Below are 19,234 nucleotides of genomic sequence, written 5' to 3'. Positions count from 1 at the left end.
TCTAGCAGTGGGTATAAACACTACACAAAATAATTTGTCAAGTCAGATATTTTTTGCAGTGTGAACTTACATTCAGCAGTATAGGACCATGGCTGAGCCATTCTGCTGGTAGGAAAAGGGCCTTAACCACAGTTTGAACACAGCATATCCCCCCCCCACCCCCCCACCCCCTCTCTGTCTTTCTCTCTCTCTCTCTCTCTCTCTCTCTCCCTCTCTCTGCCATCTTGCAGGTAAAGTTGCCAGGGGTCCTGGGCTGAGAAAGTGGCCAAACCCTCCCACAGTGGGATGTTTTCTCTGCTGCACTCTGGGCTGGTTTCTATTCAAATGTGGGTCAGGGGTGAGGAAGCCTAACGTCATAAGCTTGCAACATGGCGTCCCGAAGGCTGTGAGATGAGCAAGAGGATGGTAAAGAACGCTTGAGAACGATCCTACCGATGTAATAAGGTATTTAAAAGAATTAATTTCTCTCAAAGGTGAATCGTAAACGCGTTACGGGGCTGCTGTAATGCCTGTTTTCTTCGGATCGTTTTACTCCCAGTTGCTGCAAGGATCGCAAGGGTTTTCGGCGTTACGGTGGTGTTTTTTTCCACGGCGTGCCAACAAAAAGGGGCTCCGGTGGTGCCTATTCTGGCTCTACCAGCCTGCTTTGGCAAGCCAAGGAATTCCGTTTTAGCCGTTTGAGTTTATCGCGGCTCCTGCTCGAAGCCGCAAAATGAATTGGTTGCAAATGTTGTGGCGTTTATTTTGGCGTCGTGGGCTTGTAAACGATGCCCCACAGAACGAGTGTGTACCAAATAATTACCAGGCTGGCAAAGCACATTAGGCGAAAGAAAAGATCCGCAAACGGCTCGTCGCAGAAATGTAAAAATGTCTTAACTCTTAACCTCGTTTTCTCTGTTTTATAATCCAATATGCTCAATGAATTGTTTACAAAAATATTGGGTAATGAGCTCCGTTTAAATGAATCGCTGTCACATAACCACAACACTGTTATTTTTCAAAACAACAGCAAATTGCACTTCATCTCTTAAATGAAACAAGGCCGATTCCGTGGATTTTACGCACGGTATTTTGCGCAATCATCTGATAATCACAGAGATGTTCCAGTCGATACCTGTAGTGTAACCTGCATTGTTTATATATAGGTTAAGCCACCTTGATCTTAGGTAGGGCTAATTAAAAATGATTATACAGGATTGACTTGTAAATATACACAGTACAATGTAGACGCAGCTACTTTCTGGTTTAAAACGTTCTGTAGTGAGATGAATGCAATCGATGCAGTGGGATTGTATATGTCTTTCCAGTCCATAGGTGGGGTGCTGCTATACATCGACCATCTTTGTGATCGGCCACAGTGTCGGTGTAACGTTACATTGTGACCCAAAACTGCTGGGCTGTATTGAAACTGTGTTGCATTCTATCGATTTCGACGTGTATGACAATCCAATGAACAAAAAAAGCCACAGCAGTCTGTTTGATGTTAATTTGATTACTCTAATGCAACCACAGATCACTTGGTAATGTAACAATGTAGGCCTTCCTGCTCAGGTGTGAAGGCAGCTTGGCTTCTCAGGTGATTAGTGTTGTTAAAGTACCAAGGGGCATAGAGATAATAAGGCACAGGAATGTCAGTAATGTGGGTTCCCTTGACTGGCTGCTGGTTTTGTGTAACCAAATGTTTAGTTCTGTAAAAACATTTCCAGTGTGGCTCTGTTGAGCGCATTGCTTAGTTTCAACCGAGAAATATTACACCACACACAATATGTACTTCTGATAAGACACTTCCATTGTATTTTAGGGTTAATGGAACTGGTGGACCTGTTATACATGCTAACAATGAGTGTTTAATAATAGTAAACTCCCTTAATGAGATTTTGTCAGTTTTTGCGTTAAATGTGTCACACTCGGTGCTCGTGTCAAGAGTGTTGCCATAGCAGAAGCCAGGCGTCCTCACTTGTTCACTAACTTCAAGGGCTGAGTATATAAGTTGTTGGTTTGAAGTTTTTTTTTCACATTTCTGCTCTTATCATGTCCTACAAAATGGTTTTGTAGCTGAATCATACCAAGTTAAGCAGTTATTTTGAAAAATATTAAGTTTCAGAGTTAACTATAAATACTGAGACAATTTTAGACTCTTGTGTTGTGAAACTTTTGTTGGCTCTTTAGGACAATATGAAAACCTATTATTTTCAAAACCCCAAACCGCTTATGTCATTCAGGATTGCATAGTGTTCTAACATAATATGAAGATTACAGGACTATATTTTGGCTGGTTACACCCACCCAGAAGTGTAGCTGAAGTGCATAGTTGATCCATCTGCCAGTCTGAAAGCTGGGAGAACAATTAGTTTCAACATTACAGTTGAGACACACAAGATGTTCAAGGCTTGACAAGATGCATCCGAATGCATTTTACACTTTTATATACACAATCAAAATTTAGTGAGGCTTGTAAAGCTGAGACTCAAAGCTTTTGATGATGACAACACTGCATCTGTAACAGAAGACTGAAGTGTTTTGTTCATTTAATCCCAGTTTTTTTCAAGGCACGGTCTCTTAAATCTAATTTCTGCAGGTATGTAGAAAATAGGTGCTTGTGTAGATGAGGCCACTAAATTGCATTTTAATTGACTCCTCCTCTGTCAGACTGTAGATTAAATGTTACACTGAAAATGTTGTATTTAGGCTATATGACAGTTGTGTAGCAGCCCGGAATCTCTACCAAAACAACAAGAAGAAATAAGACAGAAATTTTGACCAAAAACTGTAAAAAAAAAAAAAAATTTACATATAACTGTTGTGCTCTTAACTTGTCATTTTCTTGTCAAGCCTAACTATCTGGATACTATAGCTGTTGTGAGATTACTACATGTGCCTACATGTAACATTAGTGTTAAACAAGTTAATTTAGGCCATCAGAATGACCAACTCAAGTCAACTGATGGGCGTGACTAGATTCATTGATTACTATGGACTACAAAGTGGGACCTGGAGGTTAATTTGAGGTCCGTGTGTGTGTGTGTGTGTGTGTTTGTGTGTGTTTGTGTGCCACATGATCCTGATGATCGGCCGGTTGGTCTTGCCCTGCCCTGCTGGTCCCTTTTTCCTTCTCAGCACACACACAGTATCCTGTGTATATTGTGATCATGGCTTACAGTAGCGTGTGTGTGGGCAGCACAATGCAGTAAGAAGGTTACTTAGGCTATATGTTCTGCTGACATGTTGGACGAGGACTTAAAGATTGTGCTAGGCTTTTGTGTCCATACGGATCTGTCTGTTGTGTACTGTGCTGTCTGTTCGAGGGCAGTTTGATTCGTTCAGTGGCTAAACCACCTCAGGGCAGGGTTGTTGTTGTTCTTTAAGAAGAAGAAACAGTCTGTGGAATGTAGTGTTGATAGCCAGAAGGTTATGCAGTGTTTAAAGGCTGGAGGAGGACAAGGAGGAGGAGGAGAAGGAGGGGGTGGCAGCTCTGTAAAACCTTGGACCATACAGGATCTTTCCTTACCCAACATGCCCTCTGTCCTTAGCCAAAGCATTAGGCACCAGGTCATGTGGGTCTGCTGCTTTTTACAGGGGGTTTTATCTCATTAACAAAGTTCACTCTTTCAAGACACAGGTCACTTTATTCTGTTCACTTCTTAGTGAAGCGGTTGATTACCTCACTTTTTGGCGAGGATACACACAAATGTCCCACAGATAGATACAGCATGTGTGGGTGCCAATTGCTAACAAGTATTGCTGGTGAAAGTCTCATTGTTCAGGTCAGTCTTTATTTAATTTCTCCAGGGGGCACTTTGGATGCAGCAACTGAGCCACAAAGTACAATACAGCTTGGAAGACAGAGGGCAGAAGCACACACGTATACTGTGTAAACCCGTAGCAGAGAGAGAGAGGAAGCAAACTCTGTTATAACTCACAACTGTTTCTGAAGAACGCCCAAGTCAGGTTTGGTTCTGATTCCTAAATGAATTAAGTAGAGTCTTATAGAATATTTTATTTCCTCCTTTTATATTAGCAAAGATTCATTAAGTTAATAGCAAATATAAAAACTATCTTGCACAAAAATGTTTTAAGTTGATTTAATGTCAGTTTTGGTCTTAAATATTACGTTAGACACAAACCACCTAAATCACCTAAAATTGTTGAAAGGTTTGAATATATTTTATATGTGAAGGGCCTTTTTTGAATGATTTGACAAACTGATTCAGTTCTGAACTTAGATTCCATAAAATGCTGTCGAACCAGGAAGTGTTTGATATTGTGTATTACAGTAAACATCTTCCCTTCATGTTTCTTGGCTCTCAAGAAGAATCAAAGAAATGCAATACCTGAGCCAATAAACATTTTGAATAAACATCATGTGTCTAGGGTGTTGGACTTTTATCTTCTGGCAGTGTATTTGCAGCTTTATGCACATGACAGCTGATATCTGCCCATACATTGCACATTTATAGGAAAAATACTCCCTTACCTTTAGCCATCCTTAAAACATTTTATTTTTAATGTTTTATTATACCATTTGATGGCAGCGAATTGTCCAGTGCCAATAAATAAAGTTGGATTGAATTAATTGGCGTGTAGTCTATATTATGTAAGAGAAAGGGTTGTGCCAAAGTTAGGCAACTGCATCCAGCACTCTCATGACAATGTGAAGGAGGGACATTCTGGGGAAAGTTTTGGGTGTGCATGCTATTTTTGCATGCCTGAGAGGCTATAGCACTTCCCCCTTTTAAAATTACCCGAGGATGACATGCACACCACAAAACAAAGTCATTCATGGTCTGTTGTTAAGTTGTGTTGTAGGGAGAGAAAAACAAGGTTAAGACTCATGCTACTGCTTTATCACATGAGGGAAATCTTCAGATATTAATATTCACCATCACACATCAGCTTCTCTTTTCATTTGGGTTAATACTCTGCAATAAGAGGTTGAGTTGAGCATGTGTAAGAGGTTTCATGCTTGTTTCGTGCTCGTATGTATGCAAGCTTTCGTGCTTGTGTGTATGCAAGAGAGTCTTGCCTTTTCTTCCCTTGCTGCACAGCATTGGCACATCTGGGGTACGCAGCAACCATTGGCCCCCTCCTGTGATGAAATGGACGGGGCTCTTTTCATTCCACTGCACCCTGGGCAGGACTTGTTTGTCTGCAACACGGCTGAACTGCCTGACACAAAATGAGACTTAATTGGAAGGGTTCTACTTAGACTGCGGCAGAGATACTGTAATTCGTGTATTTCCCACTCATTCCCACATGCAGCACTAGGGTCATGCACCTGTTCACTAGCAACAATTCTGCAGAAATTAAAATCTTTTAAGACAGAACAGATCAGCCTTTACTTCTTGTTTAGCTTTTGTACAGCATGGCGTCTCTCCTGCAGCTTTTCTGAAGACATTATAACCACAAATTGGATCAGTGTCCAGAATTCCAGCAGATGCTCCGTATCAGATGTATTCAACCATTTGCCATGGAGAGTTGATTGTAGGCAGGTTTTTATCTCAAGCAAAGACCACAGCAGGTGATTTCACTTATTATTTCACCCTCTGTAGTCGGTTGGAACAAAAAACTGCATATTCTGCTCTCCATGACACCACAGTGCTGCTCTAGATATATCATTGGATATAGTTTAGAAAATTATGTAACACTATACTGAATGTTATGTGCATAAGTTCAGTGCAAAATTGACATTGCACTTAGGCTTTGGATTAAACTGGATTTATAAGAAATATTTATTTTTCTTAAAGAGACATTTGCTCACACTCATTACGCTTATATACACATAACTTACCTTGGTATTGTTAACTTTCTGCAGTAACCTGATTTATTAAACATCATGAGCACAAGTGACCAGGTTTCCTTAAACTGGGTAAGGGATGAAGAAAATCCGGTTAACACTGCTAGATTTCAGCTGGAGAAACCTTTTTTCTTTGCCATGTATATGAGTAAGAGGGTTTCTAAAGGTGTTATTGCTTGTGTGCCTGTGCATAACAAAGACCTCAGACAGGGGAAGTATCGCTGTGACAGCAGTGTGGCAGGATGAAAGGAGACATCATTACTCTTAGAAGTGCATCCTTGTTACCAAGTCCAAACTCTGATCAAAACTGAGCTAAATAAGCCAGTTTCCATGGCTAAACAGTGGACTATTTATAAAACATGCACAGAGTAAGAAAATATTTCCTGCCTACTCACTGCAGTGTCAATCCCCATGCCCTGAAAAAAAAAAAAAAATTCTTGATCAATAATAATATGCAAACTTTGGTTTTAAAAAAATCACAAGGGTGAATCTGATTACTCACCACTGCATGTAAATATAGGTCTTAATGTAATCAGATTATTGCAGTGCATATACATGCATTCTTTGATTCCCTACCTTAACCTGATTTTTGTGTGTCCATTTAAACACACGACTGTAGGTAAAGCTTCTACAATTTTTTTTTTAAAGCTAAAATAATGATAAAATCATTGGAGGTAGGTTTCCTCTGATGCAGCAGATATGACACAGGTGTAAAGGAACATACAGAGTGGGTAGCCGAAAAAGCCCAGCTGTTCTGTTTAATCTCCTCATTGTGTTATGAGCCGTCCTTTCACTCATGAGAGAACTGAAACTCCGATAATTGCAGTACCCACGAGTCCTGCCTGGATCAGCCTTACCCATGCAGCACAGCGTCAGCCATGTTGAAATGGCTCGGAGGTGGTTGCTCAGTGTTTGTATTTCAAACTGGCTTTGTACCATCCCCCTAACCCCTCCCCCACTGCCTCTGCCCACCAGCATACTCTCTGGGTGTGTGTGTGTGTGTGTGTGTGTGTCTATGTGTGTTCTGTGTGCATGTGTAAATGCACTGTCTCTGAGTGTGTGGACGCAATGAGGCCTTTTGCTCATGTACATGATGGGCTTTCTTTTTTCTTTTTGCCTCAAACAGTCTTTACCTGTACGTCTGTCTCTTCTGCCCATCTTCCCCTGCACAATATGACCATCTACACAGTTTTCCAAAGTCATTACTGTATATTGTTGAAAGGAACTGGTGTGAAAGGTAACCCCACAATAAAGCCTATGTTGAGTATGTTTTTAAAATCCCACTCAGTCTGGTTTTCTATTGGTTGTTAGCAGATGACCTTTCACAGTAGTAGGGTGTGTTTTGTTATTGCGCCACAGGACTTTGCCTCACCTCTGCCCTCTCTCCTGGCTCTCTACCCTCTGTTCAGGAGATTAGTGCCACAGCCCACCGCTCACTCAGTCACCTTAGCTGCATGAACACTGACTCTGAAAGGTTTACTAGCGCGCTGTTTAATCCTTAAACTCCTTGAAATAAAGGATGCAACGACAGGCAGCAGTAAATGAAGTCAAACCAGATCATCAGGATCTCTGGTGTAACCAGTTTAAATTTGATTGTCATTAATTCACTGCTGGAGATACTTTGGAGCTCACTAGTTTTCAGTCCAGGAATCCATTCACGGATATGTTATCCAGATCATGTCTGTCATGTCTGTGTAAACATCCCTCTCTGCTCATCTCCTCATCAGTAGGCTCCTGAACGAAGTCAAGGTTGAGGCTAAGCAGTTGGGTGCTGTGTTTTAAAATGAGGTTGCCCCCTCTATCATTAAGCCACAGTCAGTTTTTGAAAAGGTTAACACTGCAGGCAAGGTAAGCCGATCCTGTGCCTGTGCTTGAAGGGCAATATCTACCCTGGTCTCCAGTCCAAGCCCAGTGCTGGCTTTAGTTGGTATGTGGTGCCATATTTGGTCAGAGCATGTCTTGTTTCTCAAGGGTCAATAATTCATTATGGACCTCATGACCAGCTATCTTGCCATCTCTCAACCTCTCTGCCAGGTTGCACCAGCCTTTGCAGAGGGCTTAAATGCAGGTATCAACCCTGCAGGAAATACTGCTTGCCAGCTGTGTAACATTATACGTATGAGCTAGTCGTTCTGCATACTGGCTACATCTTTCCTGTGAAATGCTGGTTTAGTGGGGTCATTTTCCTAATGCTTCATCATCCCTGACCTACTATATATGTTGGATGTATTGGAGATATAGCCCCACATCAAGCTGTGATACTTTAAACATAGCACAATAGCCTACATGTGGTATTGAAAATGTTTGTACAAACTGCAAAGAGCAGTATGCGCACACAGATGGAGCTGTGATGATGTTGCAGGCCTATCTGTCCCCTGTGGTATTAAGCCTGTTTTCCTGGGCAGCACCATTGGAAGGGGAGCTGGGCCTACACGTGTCCCACCCTAGCTGCATATAGATCAGCCGTAATCCATTAGCGGCTCCCTGGAATCCAGCCGGCACAGCACAGCACCGGAGGGGCCAGGGGGAGAGGGTAGCCGTGTGGGTGATGGGGGGAGGAGAGAGAACGAGGGATGAGAAGAGGAGGGGGGGTGGGGGAGGGCTCTTTTTTTCTTTTTTTTTTCCTCCTGAGCTAGCTTCTCTACTCTGAGCCCAGCCCCCTTTTATGTCGGTCTGCTGGAAAAGCCTCTTGAATCCCCCCATAAAGCCTGCAGAGGTGTGTGTGTATGTTAAGAGAGAGACTTGACTGATATATGGCTTCCTGGCTGGCATCATAGTAGAGGCCCTTCTTTCTTTAGCGGCCCTCTTCTCCATTAACTCCTCCAGGGTTGAGTGCTGCACACCCCTGTAGCACATTTTGCGATTAACTTCAGATCTGGGTTATGTGTTCCAAAATAGCTCATTATGATTCATGGTGGGGACAGTGAATTGTTCCTGCGATGTCTGCATGCCCGGTGAGAGGCTGGTAAAGGTTGGGGAGGATAGAGAGAAACAAGGAGAGGAGCAGAGGAAAGACGGGGGAGGGGATGAAGACCATGAGTAGAAGTGTCAAAGCAGAGGAGGCAAGCCCAGGCCTGGACCTGAGAGTATAATGATCACTCCAGCTGATTGTATCAGCTAGTCTGACTGTTCCAACAGAGCCTGCTCTGATACATCAGTCAGCCATCTCCAGTTGACAATTTTCACCTTGTTGTTCTGAAATGATGTGTAGAGTAGTCTGTAATAGAGCATTTTTGCTACAGTGTGGTTTCCTTAGTGTCCAGAGCTAGCAAATTCCTATATTTTGTCACTTAAATAGTAATTTTTATGTGTGTTGTCTGTATAGATATTAACCATGGGGTCGTGCCCAGGATATTGAAGGCCTTGTTTAAGAAGGTTGTCATTGTCTGTCATATTGTGCTAAATTTAAATTTCAGATTTCTTGATGAAGCAGACAGATCCAATATAAACTAAAACCTCATTTATTCAGACCTCTGCCATCTGAATTGACTGGTTAATGGAACTGATCAAACTAAATATGTGGTGATGCTGAACTGATCTTTATCTTTATGCAGTTGCTCTTAGTTATTTAACAGTTGAAAGTATTTGAAACAGGAAAACAGGCTCTACAAGCTGCCATGATTTTTAGACTGAGCTTTGTCCTGATACATTTTAGTGATGGTAAAATTTCATCCTTCAGATTATCCTTTTTTGGGGTTTTGATAAACAGAGTTCAATTCTACAGTATGTCTTTGCATTTGCACTTTCGTCACTGTAGCTGAGTTCAGGAACCACTTCCATCGTTCCTGCTCTGCATGTATGTAAATCTCTTAGTTGGCAATGGATTGAAATGGCTCATATTCACATGTATTTACGGCTTGAGTTAAGCATTTCTCTGCATTACTGTGTAATCTCCTGTAATACAGTATACCCTGCTCTGATCAGTGGCGTTAAAAGATGTGTGTCCATTTTCCCATCATGCTCAGGGCTTTAAGGACATGTTAAACATGAGTCAGGGCTTCAACTAAAACACACTACTACTGTTATCATTAGACCTGAGCTGCGAATAGGCTCTCTGCATCCTTTGCATTATAATTCTTTAACAAAATTTGTGTTTTCAGTCTCAGACTAGAAGTAGAGCATTGGGGTGTGTTATGGGACATCAGCATGTAGTTTAACAGCGAATGAGATTCATCTGTCCTAATTCCATAAATGAGGGCCTCTCTGGAGGATCAGGTGGAGCTGTCCTTGTCTTTGAGCCACACCCTCTCCCCCCTCTTCTGCCCTAGCTCTTGTGTAGTTTTACCTGCTCAGGTGTCACCTAATCCCTCCCCCCGGCCCTGCTGTGCCACCGACCCCCACCCCCAGACAATGGGGCAGGGCTGACATTACCATGACCTAATGGAGAGTAGAACGAGCTGGGTTTCCAAAGAGGGCACCCCACTGAAACTAGAGTTACTCTGCGGCGATAGGGAAGAGAAGCTGAGAGGAGGTAGCTTTTAGAAAAATAGTTACTTTACCCTTTCCTCGTCTCCGCCCATTTGGCCTTTGTGCCAGACCAATGGCAATGTGTACAATCAGAACTTGATCCATGTAGGGTTGCAATTTGTTTAAAAAGGAAGATGAGAGCGAGGGAAGGGTTCCTGTTTCCAAGCTGCCATGTGACTATGTGGCGCGCTGTGCTAACAGTTGGCTAATTTCCCCGAGAGAGCTAAAAGCATAGATTGATGTGCTCATAGCAGGAATCATAACACATGCAGTTTGATTGTTCGATGTGTCAGACAAGCTGTAACACCCTAGTTTTTTTTTAAACCTGTAATAAATTTTAACCTTGCCGATGTCAGGAATAGACTAGAAATAAAACCGAACTTGAACAAAATCACACTGCTGTGAATCAAGTTATTGCAAGCTGTGTTTTGCCGCTAAGCTTGCTGTAATCAAAGCTAATACAACACATTTATTGGTCAAAAATAATTATTTTACCGATGCAAACAATTTGAGTTCTCTGCTCCCTGTTGGAAACCACTGCTCTTCTTTGTCTCATTCTTTATTTTTTTGTGTGCTAGTATTGCTATTGCTAGTAGTATGGATACGCTAGATTCAGTCTTTGGGTTTTCTATGTCTACGATGTAAAACTAATCACATTTTTTTTTCTTTCAGCTTCAGGTGGTGCTCGTGTAGGAAGAGAGAGAGCGAGAGAGAGAGAGAGAGAGAGAAGGAAAGAAGGAAGGTGGAAATGGAACTGCCAAATCATGCCAAACAACTGCTGCTGCAACTCAACCAGCAGAGAGCCAAGGGCTTCCTGTGTGATGTTATCATCGTGGTGGAGAATGCGCTCTTCCGTGCCCACAAGAATATCCTGGCGGCAAGCAGCATCTACTTCAAATCTTTGGTCCTCCACGATAACCTCATTAACCTCGACACAGAGATGGTTAACCCCTCTGTATTTAGACAAGTTCTGGACTTCATCTACACTGGGAAGCTCCTGTCCTCATCGGAACAGAGCAGTGAGCAGAACTTCAGTGCCCTCTTAACCGCAGCCAGCTACCTCCAGCTCCATGACCTCGCTGCTCTGTGCAGAAAGAAGCTCAAGCGCAGTGGTGGGAAACCCCTGCCAGGTAAACCCTCCACTCCAGGTCCCCTTAGCCGCTTACGCCTCAACAACCAGCGCCTTTCCTCTTCTACGCCTGCTGGCCCCAACAACCACTATCCTCCCACCCCTTCCGAAGCCGACCAGCCACAGCCAGATGAAGGCCTTCGGGACAAGCTCTCAGATGACGAGATGTTTGTTGGCAGCTCTGGGAAGAATGGGAATGGGGGGAATGGCAGCAGTAATGGTAACCTCAGCAGTGGAGGAAGTGCAGGTGAGCCAGATCTTGGGCTAGACCTGTCCAAGAAGAGCCCTCCCTCTGCAGGCACAGCCACTGATGCCCTCAGCCCACACAGCAACTCCCAAGAATCTCCTCAATCTGCCTCAGTATCCACAACCAACAGTGCCTCACTGGATGACTCCTCTACCACCCTACCAGGAGCAGACACCTGTGGCTCAGACCCCATGGAGCTCAACTCCTCCTCTAAAGTGGAGGAAAACCATCCTGATGGACCCCCACCCCAGAAGAAATCCCGGCAGGGCGCTCGCAAGAATGAGTGGCCTAAAAGAGAGGCATCAGGGTTGAAGTCTGAAGACCATGACAGGCCCCTGGTTAATGGGGTGATAGTGGGTCCCAAAGATGGCCGCTCTTCTGGTGGGGTTGGAGGGGGCAGTGGTAGCAGCTTCGCCTCTGACCAGTCCTTCCAGTGTAAAGAAGAGGAGGAGGGAGGAGAGAATGGCCAGGACCACAGTGAAGAGAGCGGTCAAAGTGACGGAGAGAGCACAGGAGGCGGAGGAGGAGGAGGAACAGGAGGGGGACACCAAAGCGCCAACTATGTGTACCGCCAGGAAGGTTTTGAACCAGCATTTGGAGACAACCTCTATGTGTGCATTCCCTGTGGTAAGGGCTTCCCCAGTTCTGAGCAGCTCAATGCTCACGTGGAGACACACACTGAGGATGAGCTCTACATCAAAGAAGAGGGAGGAACCTTTGTGAAAGAGGAAGATGAGGAGGAGGCAGAGGACCTCTCTGCCCCTGTAGGTCCCTCCAACTTTGGCTCTGAAACGCGTCCGTTCAAGTGTACAGTCTGCAGTAAGAGCTACAAAGACCCGGCAACGCTGAGACAACATGAAAAGAGCCACTGGCTGACCAGGCCCTTCCCCTGCAACATCTGTGGCAAAATGTTCACCCAGAGGGGCACCATGACACGCCACATGCGCAGCCACCTTGGCCTCAAGCCCTTTGCATGTGAGGAGTGTGGCATGCGTTTCACACGCCAGTACCGTCTGACAGAGCACATGCGTGTCCACTCTGGGGAGAAGCCGTATGAATGCCAACTATGTGGGGGGAAGTTCACCCAGCAGCGCAACCTCATCAGTCACCTGAGAATGCACACCTCACCCTCTTAGAAATGCATCAAGCCAAAGAACTCTGGGAATAAAAAAAAAAGAAACATTTCTCTACCTTTTTCCATCTCAAAAGCAAAGAAACGCACATGTACACATTCACAAGCAGACACACACAGTTCGTTCTACGTATAAATTCCAGTTTACGGTGCCCTGGCTAAGTGAATGATGTAGCTGTTAGCCACAGTGGGCTCTTGGTGACGGTGGGATCTTGTTAATGCAACGATCATGTCATCAATTATCAAGTGACGTCTGCTCACCTCTCAGGAGTTCTAGAGGGACAATTTACTCCTCTGTCTCTCTCCAAAGTGACAAAGCCAGGGTGGAGTGGCATGACTTCTGGTCTGCGTTGCAAGTCTGTTAAATGTGAATGTGGGTACTGATATAATGTCAAGCCCCCTCACCTCATACCCCTCAACAGCCTTCCTCTCTTCTACCTTTGAGCATTGAGTCTTTGAGTTTTTCAGATTGTCCCTCAAACGGATAACTCAAGAGTCCCCTCTGTACTCCAGTGCTATTTTGACCAAAAACCCGTGCAAACAATACTGGCAATAATTCAGCAAAAAGAGTATTTTTACCCTGACAGCTTTATATCCTTTGTTATGTTGGTGATGGGGATCTGTATGTAAGAGGAGGGGTAACTGGGTTTGGGACCATCCCCATGCTTTAACTGAAAGTCCTGAAAGAAAGTTCCAGGTGGGATGACATTGGATCAAGTTTTAGTTTTTACGGATGGCAAATACTCAAATTCCTCTCCACAGCTGTTCACAGTAATAAAGAGAGGATGTTCATTGTTTTTGGTTTTGCCTGCTAGTGCTCCCAGGAAGGAATCCTGGTTGGAAAGATGAACCCCTTGAGGTACTTGTTTTACTTAAAGAACTTGTAATGTTTCAGTGAATGTTTAAACTGGAAGGTCTTGGGATTTTTCTTGTGGAGGGGAGGGATTTGGATTGGGGTGGGGGGGCTTAGTTTTAATGGGGGTAAGGAGAGGGTGTTTTAGACTGAACAATATGTTCAGTGGGTACGTTTATTTTTTTGTCTGTATAGCTTTCCTCCCCTTGAGAAAAAAGAAAAGTCTATTTATATGGGCTTGTGACCTCGCTACCTCTGATTACTCTTACAAACTCTATGTTGATTAGTTGAAAGTTCCTATGTAATTAATTGTAAAAAGTGTGTAGATTATGGTAACTCTTCACCTAATGCTTTAACCTGCCCATCTCTCAACACAGGTTTTTAATGCTCATAGATTTTACACATTAATATTGTTTTTAGCTGTTGTTTTTACTTGTCAAATATAGCTTTTTGGGTGCCCTGTTCAATGTGGCCCCACCTCAAAGTGTACTGTAGCTTCCTGCCTGGAGCAAATAGTGGTTAGTTAGTTTAGATGTATAGTGTTCCAAAGATCTTATGAATGTTGAGGAGAACAGAGCTAACTAACAAACATTGCTAGACAAGTTCATAACCAAAGTTTTTAAAAAGATGTACTTAAAATATATAGCATACTAAATTATTTCACTTTTGATTTCTTTTTGCTGTATAAAACAAATTATGAATTATATTCTAAGTCCATACAAAGAAATCCACTCTTTTGATGGAGTTTTGGCCAATGACTCTGAGACTGAGGAAGGTTCTTGTGGTTTGCAAGGAAAGCTTGTGCTGATTGGTGGGCCGGTATAATGTAAACTTTACCACCTAACGAAATTGGTAAAGTTTAGAACATGTTCCCCGAACATGTTTTTTGTTTTCTTTTGTTTGTATCCAGAGTCCTTATCACTTTATATTCCCTGACTTTAAAAACAGGACTTGATGACATTGTATGTGTTCTGTTCAGACCAAAAAAAGAAAAAGAAAAAAAATATAGGAATTATAATCAGAATTTTAATGTGAAGTTCAAGTTGCTTGTTAGTTTTTTGAGCCAGACTTGTGAAAACTTGTAATAAGAAGGGAGAAGCAGAGATGCACTGGACAGCTGGACAACTCATTGGTCTCCTGCGGCATCCTTTTGTTTCTGATTGTATTCCATTATATCACAGAATGATTTTAAATTATTTTAACCTCCTAAAGCTTTACCTCATCACAAGCAACCATATGTTGGGATTGGCCCCTCTGTTGTCTGTGGGTTTCACTGAAACCTGTCCAGTGTATCTACTCTTAACAGTTACACTGTGGAGCATGAACCTTCACTACAAGTTTTTGGCATAGGCATTCCTCTATTATGTTGGTTTAACTGTCTTCTTGATTTTTTTTTTTTTTTTTTTATTCCTCTTTCGTCCTCATGTCATGGTCTGTGAAATGTTTATCATAGGGATGCAGCTACAGTTACACAAACTTCGCTACCGTTTTAAGGTACCTGCGTCCTGGACTCCCAGAGTTGTTACTTGGTTATGTTGGATGTTGGTGTCTTGCTGTAAAGCAGTTGCTGTTTAGTGATTGCATGGTACATCAATTTTTTTCACACTCCCCACCCTTCAACCACAAACATGTTATTTATCGCCTGATCCATTGTTGCTTGTGACCTCTTCTAGTTTAAGATGGAGTCCACAATGCGTTGCCTTCAAACGTTATTGTACTTGTCAGCACTTGATGCAGTACAGCGTAATGTCTGTCAATGCAAAAAGTGTTTTTGTACAACAAGATCTCTAGCCATCTCTGCAAAAGACTTTGCATCTGCATTTGAATGCTTGCTTGTTTGTCATAACGAAGAAAACTCCAAACTGTGACCATACTACTATTACTACTACTACTACTACTACTACTACTACTAGTACTACTACTATTCAAATACTTCAGGGATTGTTCTGCATCTGTGAATGCAGACTCTCAGCTACATTTGTAAGACATAGTATTGTATCGATTTCTCTGTATTTTAATCATGGGAAAAGCAAAACACTAGTTTCATATTTAAGACAAATAGGGGGGTACTTTTTCAACTAACACAAAGAGCCTTGACAAAGGCGAGGCAGCTCGAAAACAAGTCTACATTTTAGTTAGTAACACAGTATGTTCAGAAATAGTTGCAAAGTTGTACAAAGAACTAAGAAGAAAAAAAAGCTCATACCCAAATCCACAAACTATTTTTTAAACCAAAGCACATTTGAATGATTATGGAACCATGTGTGGCTCTAAAAAGAAACATATGTATTTATCTCATTGTTTACATAAACTTTTACAGTTTTACAGACCTCAGTGGAGGCTCGGCCAGTCAGAGAGGCGATTTTGTGTGTTGTTGTTTTTTTTTAATGCTTTTCCACAGAGGTTGCTGCCAAAACAAAAGCATAGTCAAACATGGGGTGAACTGCTGCATATTCAATTAGGGGGAGGGGTGTGTGGTTTAGGGGTACTCCCCCCCTCCAACCCTTTGCCAGCTGGCTTTGGGGTGACCCTGCGCCCCAGTCCCCCTGCCCTCTGGCCTGTCTTCAGATGTGACTGCAGCGATGGGGGTGCGCAGTGCATCCTTGATGTTTTAATCAAAAGGCATTGTTAGTCAGGGTCCTTAGCTCAATGTTGTGTATCTGTGTTTACCCAAAATGCACTTGAGGACTACCTCAGCTGCTTGGGTCTTAATATGTAGGAGTGGGTGGGTGATGCTTGAATGGTTTGGGTTGTTTTAGTCATCTAACATGGTACATCTCTGATGCTGGCAGTTCTTGAAACCTATCTGGAGAATGTAGCTTTGATTTGTTCACTGCATGTAAACAGGCTTAACTGGTAGTCTTAACTGTGAATGTTATTGTCGTTTTTCTGCTTTTATGATGTTTCGATGAATCTGTGTTTTGTTTTTTTGTTGTTTTTTTTTTTTTTTTTTTTTTTTTTTAGCTGCCTGTGTTCTGTGGGTAAAAGCAGCACAAACCTCTGGCTGGCCGAGCCTCATACAAAGTTGGTGCAAACACTTATTGACAGTGTTCTTTTTTTATCAAATGTCTATTGTCAGTGATGAATGTATTTATTTCTGGTCCTGCCCTCACCTCTGCAAAGAATTTGCTCAGAGCGTGAGACTGAGGTGGAGGCAGGACCCCCTATTTTTTTTTTTTTTTGTTTTGTTTCGTTTTCGTTTTGAGGATTTCAAGCTGAGAATCAAAAATGAGACACAAAACATAGCCATTAACCACAATCTGTGAAGTTGACTTTTTTTTTTTGTGGGAGAACTGATTTAATTTTTTTTTCCAACTCAAAGAAAATGGTTTATGGCATTTAATATCTTCTTTCTCAGTTACACCTGACAGTCTGTAGGTTTTTATTTCATGTAATTCACTATGGGTATTTTCTTGCCCATGTGTTTCTGAGTTCTCACTGAATGACTGCACATCAGGGGAGTTTAACCCCTTGTGTGTCTGTGGAACGGAGGCTACTGTATCTTTTCAAGCTTGCTCTCCCTGGGTGTTGCCATGCTGCTGCCATTTATTAAAAAAAAACAAAAAAAAACATTCAACAAACAAGCAGAAACATGCACATAAATCAACACTTCTCTCCTCTGAACAGTAGTGTTATCCTTGTGACTATTGCTACATTTCTTGTCGTAAACCACTTGCCACTTCTTCCATCTCTTGTACATGACGTCTGTGTTTTTAGTGTCTGTTAGTTCCACATTGGAGGGTTTTAGAAATGTTGGGTGAGATAGCTTTACTAAGTGCACTTTGTATGTTTTTCAAAACCTCTGGGAAGACCCGGGGCACTCTCATATCAGTTCCCATTTAACTGACGGTTTACTCTATGTCTTTCTCTTCTTACCTCATCATTGTTGCTGTGTGTTTGTTGAAATACCATATCATTATGCAGTGTTACAAAAGCTTTAAAGATGAATATACAAAGCAGGAAACTCAACCGAGAGACTGTACTCGGCTCTCAGCATTCAAGTTTCCATCTCATTTCTTGGTATTATTGTTGTTACACCTCGTGCGGTTGTTACTACCACCATCCTCTCCAGGCATTTTGTATAGTAGAGGGGCTGGTCTGTCCAGTTATTATGGAGATGCTCCTTCTTACCTCGGCAGACTAAACCAAAGCCAGTTTTAAAATGGCCTCCAGTGCCATTAAACCCTGTATAAGCTTTATTGTCCCTTGCTTTATCTCAGATACACTTGACCCCCTGCTTTAGCCCTTTGACACTTCGTTATCTCTGTTACTGCACGGGCGACTGTATCCTCTGCTCTGCTGCATTTTACACATCACATAAGTATTTACTGTATCTCCAGTGACATTGTGCAGTAGTGACTAAAACAGAAAACACCAAATTACCTCAAAACTTTCAGTGTTTACGGACATGTGCTATCTTGCCATTACATCTCAGCATTTATACGTTTTTTTTTTGTTTTTTTTTTTTGCCGTCCATCTGTAACCAAAATATCCTTTTTTTTCAAAATGGAGTTTGTAGCAGCATATTTTCCTTCAGAACTTTTTTTATTTACACCTGTTTACTAATTCATAAAGGCACAGTGTCACCTTGATGTGCACTACTTTGATGGAAAGACATGATTAGCTGCTAAAATATAGTACTTGAAGAGTTGATTAGAGAGCTGCCCATGAAGTGGGTGGATCAAGCTTTCCTCTTTGGTCTGTTTTCTTCAGGAACAGCCTCTTAATAATGTATCAGGATCCGTGGGCTAAGAGGCTCTGGAATGGACATGTAGGGTCTTTGCTGATGAATAATTAAAAGCCGAGAAGCCCTCCCCCTTGGCAAACACACTTCACATGCTAAGGTGTACACACCTAGGTGCACTTTAGCTGGCATGTATGCGCACACACCTCCACTCATGCAAACACAGATGCCACCGTCTAGACTTCAAAAACGACCTAACATACACACACCAGTATTTAGGGTGAGATTCTGTGACCCTTTTGTGGCTTTTGGCAGCACCCAGGCTGGGCTCTCTTTATCTCCACTCCTCAGAGAGCTCGTATTCAGGTCAGAGCCACCGCCGTGCATAGCGATGGGGCTCGCAAACTCAAAGTGTCATAAAAGTGTAATACAGCTGACCTCAGCACTCACAACCTTGCAGTCTTAATGTACAGCAGTGAGGAAAAATAAACTGTTATTTTATGATCTTTTCATTAAAAGCTTGATTGAAAACCAAGACTGTGTTTGGCTTTTCTTAGTTTCTGTGGTCCTCTCTTGAGAACAAGTCTGATTCTGTCATTATGTCGGTGTAAGTGATCCTGCTCATAGATAATATCTAATGGGTAATGTCTCTCAACTCACAGGTCACATGTATTACTACTCTGTGCAGTTTGCCTCAGGGTTAATTTATGTACATTCTGAGAACATGTGACACGTGTTATGTTGTGGCGTGCATGTGTATTTCATTTCTATGAAATGAAAACCTGTTGGCAGTTTTCTTCAAAGACAATAGACATAAGGCCAACTTGCATATGCCCCATTAAAGGTACAGGGGTGGAAAAGATAATAGTTCCTGTGTTTAAAAGCCAGTTTGGTGAGGCATGTAACATTTATTTGTCAGGTATTTATT

The 19,234-nt window shown here is 42.4% G+C and overlaps 1 protein-coding gene across 1 annotated transcript; it reads left to right on the top strand.

Annotated features, from left to right (window-relative positions):
• Positions 1-235: 235 nt before the first annotated feature.
• LOC137200028 (hypermethylated in cancer 2 protein-like) lies at positions 236-18,841 on the top strand. Its single transcript, XM_067614703.1, has 2 exons — positions 236-444; positions 10,934-18,841. The coding sequence occupies exon 2, from the start codon at positions 11,010-11,012 to the stop codon at positions 12,771-12,773; it is 1,764 nt and encodes a 587-aa protein (XP_067470804.1). The 5' UTR covers positions 236-444; positions 10,934-11,009; the 3' UTR covers positions 12,774-18,841.
• Positions 18,842-19,234: the final 393 nt, after the last annotated feature.

The sequence above is a fragment of the Thunnus thynnus genome, chromosome 2, assembly GCF_963924715.1.
Source record: "Thunnus thynnus chromosome 2, fThuThy2.1, whole genome shotgun sequence".
NCBI classification, from domain to species: domain Eukaryota; kingdom Metazoa; phylum Chordata; class Actinopteri; order Scombriformes; family Scombridae; genus Thunnus; species Thunnus thynnus.
Note: the sequence above shows the minus strand (reverse complement) of the source record. Positions and strands in the feature narration are given on the sequence as shown.